Source organism: Neodiprion fabricii, chromosome 1 (assembly GCF_021155785.1).
Source record: "Neodiprion fabricii isolate iyNeoFabr1 chromosome 1, iyNeoFabr1.1, whole genome shotgun sequence".
In the NCBI taxonomy this organism is placed as follows: Eukaryota; Metazoa; Arthropoda; class Insecta; order Hymenoptera; family Diprionidae; genus Neodiprion; species Neodiprion fabricii.
In genome coordinates, this window is record NC_060239.1 from 33,066,669 (window position 1) to 33,078,743 (window position 12,075).

The window sequence follows — 12,075 nt, forward strand, 5'->3', positions numbered from 1 at the left end:
CAATGTGACACAAGAAAGCCAAATGCCAAGGATGATTACGATGAGCACATCGTGAGCGGGAATAATTCATGAAATAATTGAAAGGTTCGTATAAATCGCGGCCGACGTCCTTAAAGATATTTTTCAAATAACGAAGGTAACATTTAGGTACCTACCTCGTGTTTCCCTTGCGTAATGCGTGATATTATAACGATCTATGCTAATGAATTGAAATTTGTTCGACAAGATATTCCCCGACTCGGCTTTGGCTTGGAACAATTTTGTCATAACATACGGGAGACAAGTTACCGCGGATGACGTAACATCTCACGGTGCGCTGATATTTTAAAATCATTTGGAATCGCAGAACCCAGACGAAGGCGTTTTGTTGACGGTGGGTAAACGCACGCCTGTAATCTACCTACGTATACACCGCAGGTACGTGTAAGAGAATTCCATCGTTGAAGCGGAACCGTTTCTTTATTTACAAATTGCTTAAAAAAGTACAGATTTCATTAAACACACAGAGCATGGCAGCCATGTTTGCATACGTAATGATTTGAGCCGATGGCGTCACGCCCGATGCCAAAAGTGCTCGCTGTTCGAGTGCCGATGAAGATGCACCTCGAGCACCGAGCCCTTCCGGCGAAGCGACGTGGCGCCGAACTTATAAAACGCTTGAACACGTCGACGGTGGAACTGGCCGAGAGGTAAGTGCAGCTACGTAATCAACCAGTTCTGATCGAGCGCTCCAGGATCCAACCCCACACTACAAGTTGTCCTCCTCGGGATGAGCAGCGATCCATTCGAGCGCCTTCAGGATCGCCTCAGGGATCGGCGGTGCCTGGGGAAGGTGCGCACCCTGCGGCTGGAAGCCGTCCTTACCGGCGACGTAGGTCAGGGTGATCAGGTTGCCGTCTTCGCTCGGGTAGCTGTAGCTGCCCTGAACTGACTCGGCCTCTTCCGGTGTACCGGCGTTCTCCAGCTGTCCCTGTTCCTGGACCTTGATGCCGTTCCCAGCCTCGAAACCGTAGCTGTAGGAGCCGTCGGGATTCGGTCCGTCCAGAAACTGGTTGACGATCGGCACAGGGGGCTGCTGATCCAGAGGAGCGGCTACGGCGGCTGCCGCCAGGGCGAAGAAGGTCAGGATCTGCAAGACGAAAAATCGGTATGAGATCGGCGAATGATCGGTGAAATTTAGACCGGGTACCGCGGACGTGGAGCCCTCTATCAAGATAACGATCTCCGTTTGGTTCCGCGATGAATCATTCGCGAGGCTGCCGTTACCGTGATAAGTCGTTATAGCAACTGACCTGCGAGATCGGCCTGACGCTATTCTATTCCATTGGACACTTGGTCCGTCTAGACTTCGTGACTGAAATTCTAGCGATCAAATCGATATTGTACCGATTGGGTTCACGAAACTTCTCGCACCACCGCTCTGCACCGATCTCACGATAGTTGTTATAATATCACCATTTTGACTTGGATCCGGATTTGATGGAGATAAAAGAAAGGGGAGGGTCCAGATGTACCGAAACCGGTGCTCGGTAGAGCCACGTGGCTAAACCCGAGAGACAATCGGCCGCTTCGCGAACGCTTTCCACACTGTGTCCACTCACCAAAGTGTTCATTGCTGGCTTCGTACCTCGTCTCGTTGACATCTTCGTCGGAGGACTCACCTTTATAGGGACGCCGAAACCTCCTGTCGCAAATGGCCCCCCTCCGGTCCCGTCAGGTGGGGGTTGTCAAAGACGAGTATTGACTTCTACTTCGGCTTCTTCTTCTTCTTCTTCTTCTTCTTCTTCTTCCACTTCGGCACGCCATGCAAATACGCGTATACATTGCACGGCCGTATAACGCTGTTGTGTTGCGAAACGGCCAAAGCAAAGAAGCTGTCGCCAGCGTGGCAGGTCCGAATGTATATCTGTCTGGGTGTTTCACAGGTGGCGCGTTCGCTTCGCTCCTCCTCGGATCGACGACGACGTCTCGTCGGAATCCTTCGATGCCACCTTTGACGCAGGTTGTCGACGGTTCCTTGTCCCCTTCGACGGGCGACGTGTGTAATCGCATTGTGCTCTTGACACGTGGACCACAATACCGAGCGTTCCACCGATCTCGGAGCTCCTGCTGGACCTATTATCGGCATAAATGCCGGCCTCTGGTCAGCCGGTTACGCAACGGCACGACGACGATTCGTCATATTTTATGGCGTATTCCTCGACTATTATGAAATCGCGACTCATCTCTCTCCCGGCGTTTGCCACGTCCACGCTCTACGTGCGAACCGGTGTCAAGCTTCGGGTCATAAACAATAATCGGTCAGCTAGGGTATGCCTTACACCGTGATGAGACGATGCGAAACGCACGGTTATTATCGACTCTGCTTCGGGCTGTATCATTTCACACGCGGCTCGTCATATTTTTTTTTTCAATAATTTTTGCTCGACGCATTACGGTGTGCGTTACATATGAACACAACGCGCTTGTCTACGACGACAGACGTACCGCAGACGCGAACAGGGAAGTTAAAATCTTCCGGGGAAAGTTTAGGAATTCTTCTCGTATGTCTTCGTTCACGCACTAGACAATCGATTACTCGAAATTACTCCTCATCACCGCGGCATCGTTATCCTAGTAGAATTTAGTTATAAGTATCCTTGCCGCAAATTTGCGGTAAACCTTCTTTTTTCTTCGACCATAAAAATAATTTCTTTCTCACCAGTTATTCGATTCAGCCATAGAGTAAAGTGAAAAAAAATAAAACAGTAATTATGAGAAGATCTGATAAGTAATGGTAGGATTCGAAATCCATGCTCAATTTTTTTACTCGATCAATGAAAAATTTTTTTCAACCTTGATTCTCGTTATTTCGATCAGGCGGTTGATCAAATTATCACCTTGAAATTAATGGGTTTCGCCGAGAATAACTCGAATCGTGTATCCAGGAAATTATGATTCCAAATCGACACCTTTGCCATGGGATTTCGGGAATTACCATTCCTTGCGGTCAGATAATCTAACGAGTTAATAATTGATACATGCGTCTTGTTTCCAGATCTAGGAAGACCGCACGCGAAGGACGTTTCTCAGCAACCATACGGACAGCTACCCGTGAAAACAGAACAATCAGTTCCCTATATTCAAACAAAAATCAACGACCTTCGGTCTTGTTCAAATACAAACGTCACGCACGGATTTTGAAAATCACAGCCAGAGACCGTCGTAACTCAGTCTAAGATATTTTTGCCTCGTTCGTCCAGTCGAAAGTAATCGTAATTAGGCACATGAATTTCCATACGCCTATACCGTGATAGTCGCGTAACAAAAAATATACTCGACATCAATATCTTGGTAATGTTTTATTCACTCGACGATCCCGAAAAATGCATCCAATGAATTACGATGTCGGTACATCGTTGTTACAACGAATTACATGCAGTACACGCTATTCATTCCGATTTTTTGTTAAATCTTGAAAAAATCAATCAGCTCCACGATTAATTCTTGTCAGCAAGGTGAACGGGTACTTAGAATTTTTACTTTCGCTTCACCTGTAAGAATTGATATATGCTGGCATAGTTTAAGGAAAACAGTTATCCGGGTGAAGTGAATGAATATTCGTTCTTAGCTATGAGCTAACCGAGACGATTAGGTGGCCAACTGTAATAGCAATTAGGAATGACGAACAATAATCGATTATCTTTTCCCAACTAATCGAGTCCAATCAATTATTTTTCATACTCGATTAATCGACCGACACGATTATTTTTCCTCGCAATTATTTTTTTGATCTCGATTAATCGATGCACCGATTACTTTTAGCTTAGTGGCCATCTCTAACAGAAATGTTGAATCGGCGATTTACGACTAAATCTAATCATTTCAAGGCGATGCAAGATTTTCGAGTATTTCACATTCAGCGCGTATCTAATTCTTGACAAAAATTGCTAGAATCGTTGGCGGAATTCTGAACGACGCTGGTATTATACGTTCGCCGTTCCATTGACCCAGCTCCTCGATCCGATCTCGTTGCCATTCCCGATACTTTGCAGTCAGGAGTCTTCATGTTATCTTCTCCTCTGTTTTTTTTTTTTTTTCTTTGCCTCTTTTCTTTTTTTCTTCACTTCAGAAACAGCCATTATATTACATATATCTTTAACGATTCAGCCATGTACCGAATTTGTGGAACCTTGGCTCGTCTCTACGCGCTCTGAATTTCCGAGGGCCCAACAATCGGCATGGGACATTTACTCGTTATTATCCCGCGGTGACTTGGATTTATGCGAAACGCACGCCGCGCAGCGAGGCCTGCAAAGGCAAATATACAACACGGAACACATGTTTCTGCCTTATGCAGCGCAACTTCGACTTATCTAGTTTTTATAGCTCGGCTTAAATCAACGAGGTTCCTCATCGTTTGCTTCCCTATCACGATGTTTAAAACAAATTCTATTTGATTTCGATGCGCACGAGGATCCAGGAAATCTTGACTATTTTTGACGCCAACGAAACCGCGAGAAGAAATTAGTAACTTCCGGGATTTTTTTTCGCGAATTGTCCCCCTATGAAAGAATTCGTGTTTTTCTACTTAATCTCGGAAATCGATATGAATAACCTGTGACTACACATGTATAGCATTTCTGTTGTTTTTTTTTTTTTTTTTTTCTTTTGCGAAAACACTTACGCAATCATAAGAACCTTTTAACGGAATTTTATCATCATAATTCACGCCTGAGTTTCAGCAATCACATTCTACGTCATGGGTAGATGGATTATTGCAATGCACCCAAACAGGTTGATCAAAGTAACTACCTCATACCTTGTGTAAAAATGATCTTGCCGTAATGCAAATGATTAGCAAATCGCCAAGGTATGCGCTAATAATGGGTCTCTGTGATAATAATAAAAACAAGTACGATTTTTCTCCGTCTTTTAAGCACATGATTGAATTCGCTTTGCTAAAAAATTTAATGAACGTTTTCGGCAGTCAATTGACGCCAAGGAATAACAAGGCAACTCAATTTTTTATCCAATATTAAAAAATCCAACACTTCGAAATACGAGACGTGATCAAAAATTGTGTTTTGCCGTTTATCGCATGTTTTTTCTGTTAGTAATAAATATAATTACCGCATTTACTTACTGACTTACGAGTTTTCGCAAGCACGACAGATTGTTTCCAGGAACTTTTGGAATGTAAATAAGGAGAGATTAATTAGCGGTTTTTCTTGTAGTTGTCGCCGGCATATCGCTCGAACATCATGAAACGCAGAAAGAACTCCATCAGTGATATTAATAGCCTTCCACATCTTCGATCAACGGATCGGGTCTGAAGCTACGAAACTATGGATATTTGTAAGCAAGTCTCGATTTCAAGGAATAGAAACGCCATAATGTATACGATGAGATCGTACAAAATAGGCAAATAGAATTGAGGAAAAAAAAAGATGATGCGCAGATAGCTGTGCAGTGAATACGACGTAGAAATAAAAGTAGTAAAACACCATTGTAGTTGAGCCATGATTCGATTATTGTAATTATAAAAGACGATGATCGTATGCGCGCCTGGCAATAATGATGATCAGTAGTCAAAGTCACGCAAAATGTTATTGATTGCGAATAATACAATCGCGGTAATATCCATAAATACGTAGATAAAAACTGGGTGTAAACAAGCCATGCAAGAAGTATAATAATATAACCGAGATGCAAAACAAGAGGAAAGAAAAAAACGACCGGCTATCTAATAACGTCGAAAGATTGTAGTCGCGCAGATTTTGAAACAGAGCTGGAATTCCGATGTCCAAATCACCTCTCCGAATGTCTTCTCTCGATCTGCCAGATGAGAAGACGCGCAATCACGTCGGTAAAAAATACGCTCCTACGGGACGTTGCTGGAAATCCTGATCCTAAAGACCGATAATCTGTAAATATACTCAGACAGCTATGCGTCGCTGGGCAATCAGCAAACGTAATTTGCTAGTTTTAATGACTCGGTCATGATCTGCGCCGTGACGTCAGTAGCTCGTAAATATCCCGATGCGTGTTATCCAGCATCTCAGCCTCCGTCATCCGACCGACCGTTGTTGATCATTTGAATGAGCGAGTGAGATTAACCCTTGTCTTAAAAAAAAAAAACAAAAAAAAAAGGATTCCTCAAAAATTATCCCCGGAACTTCAACATCCTGTATTTCACAGAGAAGAAGAAAAAAAAGTATCCCGAAGTCTCCCGATTTGCTAATTTACATCCCGCATATACCAATCAGGCGTGAAATTTCTACAGAAGTCCGCGGGAGCAAAAGACGCGAAAAAAATCTCAGTCGCGTGTGCAAACGGTGAATAATTATCGGCGTGACGGCGAAATACGAAGTTCGACGGTGCAGGATGAAAAAGGGTCGCCCGGCAATCGCATCGTTCATCGCTTTTGCAATTCGCAGGCTCTTTTCTCAGCCGGTGGCCCGACTAACGCAACCGCGAAACTTACGGCTGTCTTTTGGATGAACGACCGAAACGGGCGGCTTTGAAACTCTTATCCGATCCCCGCATGCACTCGGTGTGCATCGGTGTCAGACAACCCAAGAGGGGAATTGAAGATGAACTCGATCCGATGCAGCGGCGTCTCAATCGTTGCATTTTTCCACTACCCAAACGATTTGCTTGAAACAATTCAAACGAAGGCTGCTTATATCGGTTAAGCTACTTCTGTTATCCAATCGTCTTCTGTAATTATATCCTATGTGCTAGTAACAAATTACGGAGATCAATCCCGACCTTCGATCGAGCGGAGAACGTAACCAGCAGTTGTGGGTATCGCATAGCATTCGCAGCTACAAGGTTATGCTGTTAAGTTCATCCAGACAATGATCAGGCGAAAGAAGTTTGAGAACCAGATGTTCCAATGCATCAGCTTCGAACATACATATTTTAATACCGTATAGAACGTTCCGTTTTCCTGTTACTTGCTTCTTCGGTTATATTCATATTTTAACAATGAATTTATAACAATTATCGTAAACTGCTTGGTATTTTTTTTTATCGTCTTAGATGAGATAATATAATACGGAGAAAAGCTGTAACGGTAATTTATTAACGATATTAAGAATGTTTTAATGATTTCAAATATAATGTCATTTGCATAAGGTGACGAAATTTGGCCGATGGATCTTGTGCGATACGACCTCAAATCGTTTTTTATATTGCATCGCGGCTGACAGTAAATAACTTCACCTCTGACGGAATATTATATACACCTGCTTCGTCTATAACGTCATTTCTCTACAGCGATTAATCAAGCCGCATGAGAAAAAATGTTCAACGCAACAGGTGGTGGATTTACTTTGTAAACAGCGCAGCATATTCTGACGCCCTCTTGTACAATAACTATATATTTTCCCGGAAACGTGTAATACAAGCTGTCAGAAAATCCTGGCAACAAGGCTTCGAAAGCTAGGAGCGCGTTATAAATTCATGAATATAGCGACGATTAAACCCGTGATTAATTTACCGCGCGTGAAAGCGTGGAAAGGAAAATTCGAAACCCCTAAAAAACTGCTCTTCAAGGCTCTACTCTTCACGTTTTTCAGAAATTTTTTTTTTTTACATTTTCTATCATCGCGTGGATGACGCCATGTATGCGTATATATAAACGCGTGACAAATTCTTGACCACATTCTGTTGAATATTTATTGCCTAATGATGAGATTTTCGTTATCGTCGTGCGGACAGCGCCGCGCATTAAATGTAAAATGTAGAATATTTCGCAAAACATGAAATATGCGCCAAAAGTTTCTATTCGATGGAGTAATGCACAGAAATTGATAAGAGTTGTAAAAATGCCCCGACCGCGTGTACGCGGACGTTTACCTTACGTTTGGTTTTACGGCAGAGGATCTTTTTCTTTTTTTTTTTTTTTTTTTACAGTCTAATACGAGCTATCGATGACACAAGTGTGACTAACGCGTAATGAGTACTCTCACATGCGTGTGGAATTTATTGAGAAAACACAGGCCGAGCTTCGTGTATCACGGTGATTTGGCTCCCCGTGCATTCTCAAGTTAAGTAACAGCTGATATTGAGCAGCGCAAAGTTTCACTTCGACTCGAAATCGCAGGCTCTACGCCCACAATTCCCCGCCGCGTTGAATCCCAGCTGTGAACCGGAAACGCGAGTGAATTTGTACGATATGACAAACCATCCCATCGATCAGAGGATGAAGTCTGCGGAAGACACTTTCAAACAATAAGTCAAGTAATATCACGTATATTTTTCCCGTGGAGTGAGTAGTGCGTCATCTCCTTTGGTTGTACAAGAAATGCTCAGAGACTTGGTCGGTTGTGCAGGAACGACGATTAAGGTCCTGGGAATCAACTCTCGGAGACCCTTTGCCTGGGCGAAGTGATGCAAGAAATTGACTTCTAACCAGTATGTCTGCCCTCGAGCGATAACTCGATTACGTCACTAGACTCAGACGCGTGGGTGTCTCGCCGTCTTTCCTGCGACTACTCCTTCCCATTACGGAACATTAGACACATGGACTCGTTAGACGAGAGGCGCAGGTGCATCGATGTGACGTGCATATGTGGCTAGTCACTTGTCGCATTCACCTTTGGAACAAAACGGATAAGAATAAGAAAAGCTTTCGACTCGCAAGGAAGGTATCTCAGGTCGATCTCTCCGATTCGATTTCTTTAGTAATATCTTACAGTAGACCGAAGACTGATCGACAAGTACTTTTTATCATCCGACATTAAACGCTTCAAGAGTAACGTAATATTCTTCAACCGATCCAACTGGAAAAGTTTTCTCACAATGAGAAATGACGAATGTAATTTGCTCAAGTGAAAAAAAAAAATTCCTAATCATCCCTCGACACGCCTTGACATGTCGCTTAGTTCTTAGTGTCTACTGTAACGTATTACAAAAAAAATCAAGTCGGGGAAATCGACCGGGGATACCTTCGTTGTCAAAGATGCCGCTGACGTCAGTCAGGCCGAGAGTAGGTTTCATTTCGAAACGGACGGTCCGACTGTAACCACGTGACGGGAGTGAAAATAGATCCAGCGAATTATCCGAAGCCCCGTTTAGCCCCGAACGTTCCCTTCGAAAATCGCTGAGCAATCGTATCAGCTCTTGATAAACGATTGCGACCACATGCCGGTCGGGAAGGACGTATTCGAAGGACTAAGGTTACACTGTGTGCAGACCGCCAGAATCATTTTTGTAACTGATATATAATTCATCCTGAACTGGATACGAAAGCATCGATTCTTGGGACTCGGATGCCACGTTTAGGAGCTACGCGACGTACAAAGTCGACTGTGCGCGGTACGCGTGATGAAACACGAACGTCCTGCAGTCAAGGATCTTCTGGAAGATCGCGTCTACCTGTCGGTACGTCCGTGACCCGAAAGACCGTGGCATCAGATTAACAGGATGAATCTAACTTTCGTCGTAACAATTTTTAGTCGGGCATCGTTTGATTATCGGTGTAAGTCGTTGTATTAGCTCAACAATTAATACATCCTGCCGATTTCTCGGATTATCGTTGTTGGTAGCGTCTTTTTCTTATTTCGCAAGACAACGAGACGCGTATACGTATAGGTATGCATCTGCAATGCCGACACAACGATTGTGAAATTCATACATTATCTCCGGGTCAACGGAGAAGATTCACGCCGATTCGGTGTAGGTGTAGAACCTACCAAGAAAGCGCGCCCGCCAATGTGCTCAAAAGTCGAAACGGTGCCCAATAACACACACGATACATAATATCTGCTGACTTTGAAACGAAATAACTTTCACCGCATTCTTAAAAAAAGAAACAAAAATTACATTCTAAACAGTTGGGTATTATACGCGTGTACCAGTCGCAAAACGGAACATGAATCTGCACGGTTACTTGGTGGTTAGCTGTAACATCTCTCGCTTCGTCCACTTTCCAATTTTGGCAATTCAACCATTGACGACAGGTGAAGTTCGTTGTTCCCCGAACTGGAGCGACTCTTGAATTTTAATTGATTCTACATTCCGGTATAACCGTGTGGGCAGTTACGTCGAGTTGACCATGACCCGAGCTCTGTACCTACACGTATATGTATACATACATACCTCTATGAGAATTATATAAAAGTTGGATCATTCGCGCGCGTGCAACGCTTTTGCAAAGCTAACTCAATTCTTATCGGTTTTCGCTTCACTCGTTCGCTCAAAGTCAATCGATCGATCGCTCTGCCCCACCGGATTTTCGAAACAGCATCGTCTTTGCGGCGTGAAGATTATAATTTGTGTCTCATTTAGGCGCCGTCGTTGGATGACAAATGGATAATTATTTTAGCCGATGCGAAAACACGAGTCGAGGCAACGTTAACAAATTAATTTTAATTTCATAATCAGCTGTCAATGCATGTATTCGGGTTTTAATATCTGCTTATTACACACAACGAGCAAACTCGTTATAATATGGTTAACAAGCGGCTGCCCTCGGAGAAAATTTTCACTTATACGCAATCAAAGTACGATACTTACACAGGTATTACGTCGGTCGTATATTACACGCGGTTATATTCATGCCGGGTGATTTCAAAGCTATACATGTGGCGCGTAATTAAAGTACGATTAATTGCGACGATGAGGGCTGGATCTTCGAACATCTCGATTCTTGTCTATACCTGCCTAATTGCAAAGGTAACTGAACTTCGTTCGCGGCTCTGCGTTCGCCAATCTATTTTTGCCTAAAGCTTCGGGAGTCTGTGCAGTAACGACGTATAATCACACTGTATCTGTTGTTTCGATGTTGCATTCGGCTACTGCGCAACGCAGAAAATAATTGCACCAGCCGATAGCGATGTTTTTACCAAAAGGAAAGGTTCGAATCCGGTTGTCGTTCTTCCTCAGGACTAAAGCGACGGACTCCCGCAGCCGAATTCGTGAAATCGTCGTTTTTGGCAATTATAATGGGTGTCGGTCACACGCGGGTTTCGCACTTTTTCTCCATGCTCATTTCATAAGCGCTAATTTATGCCGAAGCGAACGAGATCATTATCAAAGGATTCTAGAGAGATCACGCACGCGTTGTGCGGGTTTGTCATATATTTGTTCATTTGTTCTTGTTTATTTTTACTCGTTTGACGTCTTGAAAAATTCGAGCAAACTTTCACCCCGGTTTCGTTTCACCGCCGATGTCAAGCGACAAATTGGGCGGCCGGATCGGCGTGTAACAACTTCATTCCACGGTTGTGCGTGAAAATTTTTATCGCACGAGGTGAAAACTGCAGCCGCATTATTTGATGTTTGAATTATAAATTACACCGAGCTGGTATCATTGTCGGCATTTATCAGTTACGACAATCGGTGTTTCGTAACGAGAAGCAATTCGTTACTTTCAGCAGATACACGATTATCCACGGCTCTGATGCGCGACTAGTATAATCTGTGGTTTTTTCTTTTTTGCTATCTTCCTTTTCTTTTTTCTTTTTTTTTTTTCTTTTTTATCTTCTTCTATTCTCTACTTTTGACGAGGACCTTTCGTTTCAGAATACCGCGTATATTCCATCTTCTCAATCCGTGGGAAACGTGAAAAGAGGCACCAATAGTCGGTGCTGAATTCTTGTAAAACTATTCGAGAGAGAAAAAAACGACACACACACACCTTGCTTCAACAAGTTAAAAAACCGCGAAAATCCGACACTAAATCTTTATACCATACAGTTTATATTCAGCGAACGATCTTACGAAATACGGTACTTTATGCGTACCTACAGGGATCAGATATGATCGTTACATAAAAATTAGCCATTACACACTCGTACGCGTATTGCTTGCTCGAGCGAACGATTCCGAGGCAAAGTAGAATCCCACCGACAAAAGCCGATCATTCTTCAATTTCTTTTTTCTTTCACCCCGTGTTTTACGAAAGAGGACGATAATCGCCCGGATAAGACGTCGATGTACATAATGCGTTTGCAATAGCTCGCATTATCCGACGGCGCAGAAGACGCTCCTTTCATCTTCCAGACCCAGGTCACAGCGTCATCATCTTTTGTCTTGCAACACTTGTCCGCATGTGTAATATTATACGAAAAACGACGAACCGCT

General features: G+C 43.4%; 1 protein-coding gene across 1 annotated transcript; it reads right to left on the reverse strand.

Annotated features, from left to right (window-relative positions):
- Positions 1-440: 440 nt before the first annotated feature.
- LOC124174487 (endocuticle structural glycoprotein SgAbd-2-like) lies at positions 441-1,757 on the reverse strand. Its single transcript, XM_046553695.1, has 2 exons — positions 1,602-1,757; positions 441-1,129 (listed from the first exon to the last, which is right to left on the reverse strand). Exons 1-2 carry the CDS (start codon positions 1,641-1,643, stop codon positions 749-751), a joined length of 423 nt encoding a protein of 140 aa, XP_046409651.1. The 5' UTR covers positions 1,644-1,757; the 3' UTR covers positions 441-748.
- Positions 1,758-12,075: the final 10,318 nt, after the last annotated feature.

Bases quoted from the DNA above. Each gene is read 5' to 3' on its own strand.
- LOC124174487 (XM_046553695.1), bottom strand. From the start codon at position 1,643: ATGTCAACGAGACGAGGTACGAAGCCAGCAATGAACACTTTG. The intron at 1,130-1,601 runs GTGAGTGGACAC...TTCGTCTTGCAG, and splicing joins AGCCAGCAATGAACACTTTG to ATCCTGACCTTCTTCGCCCT.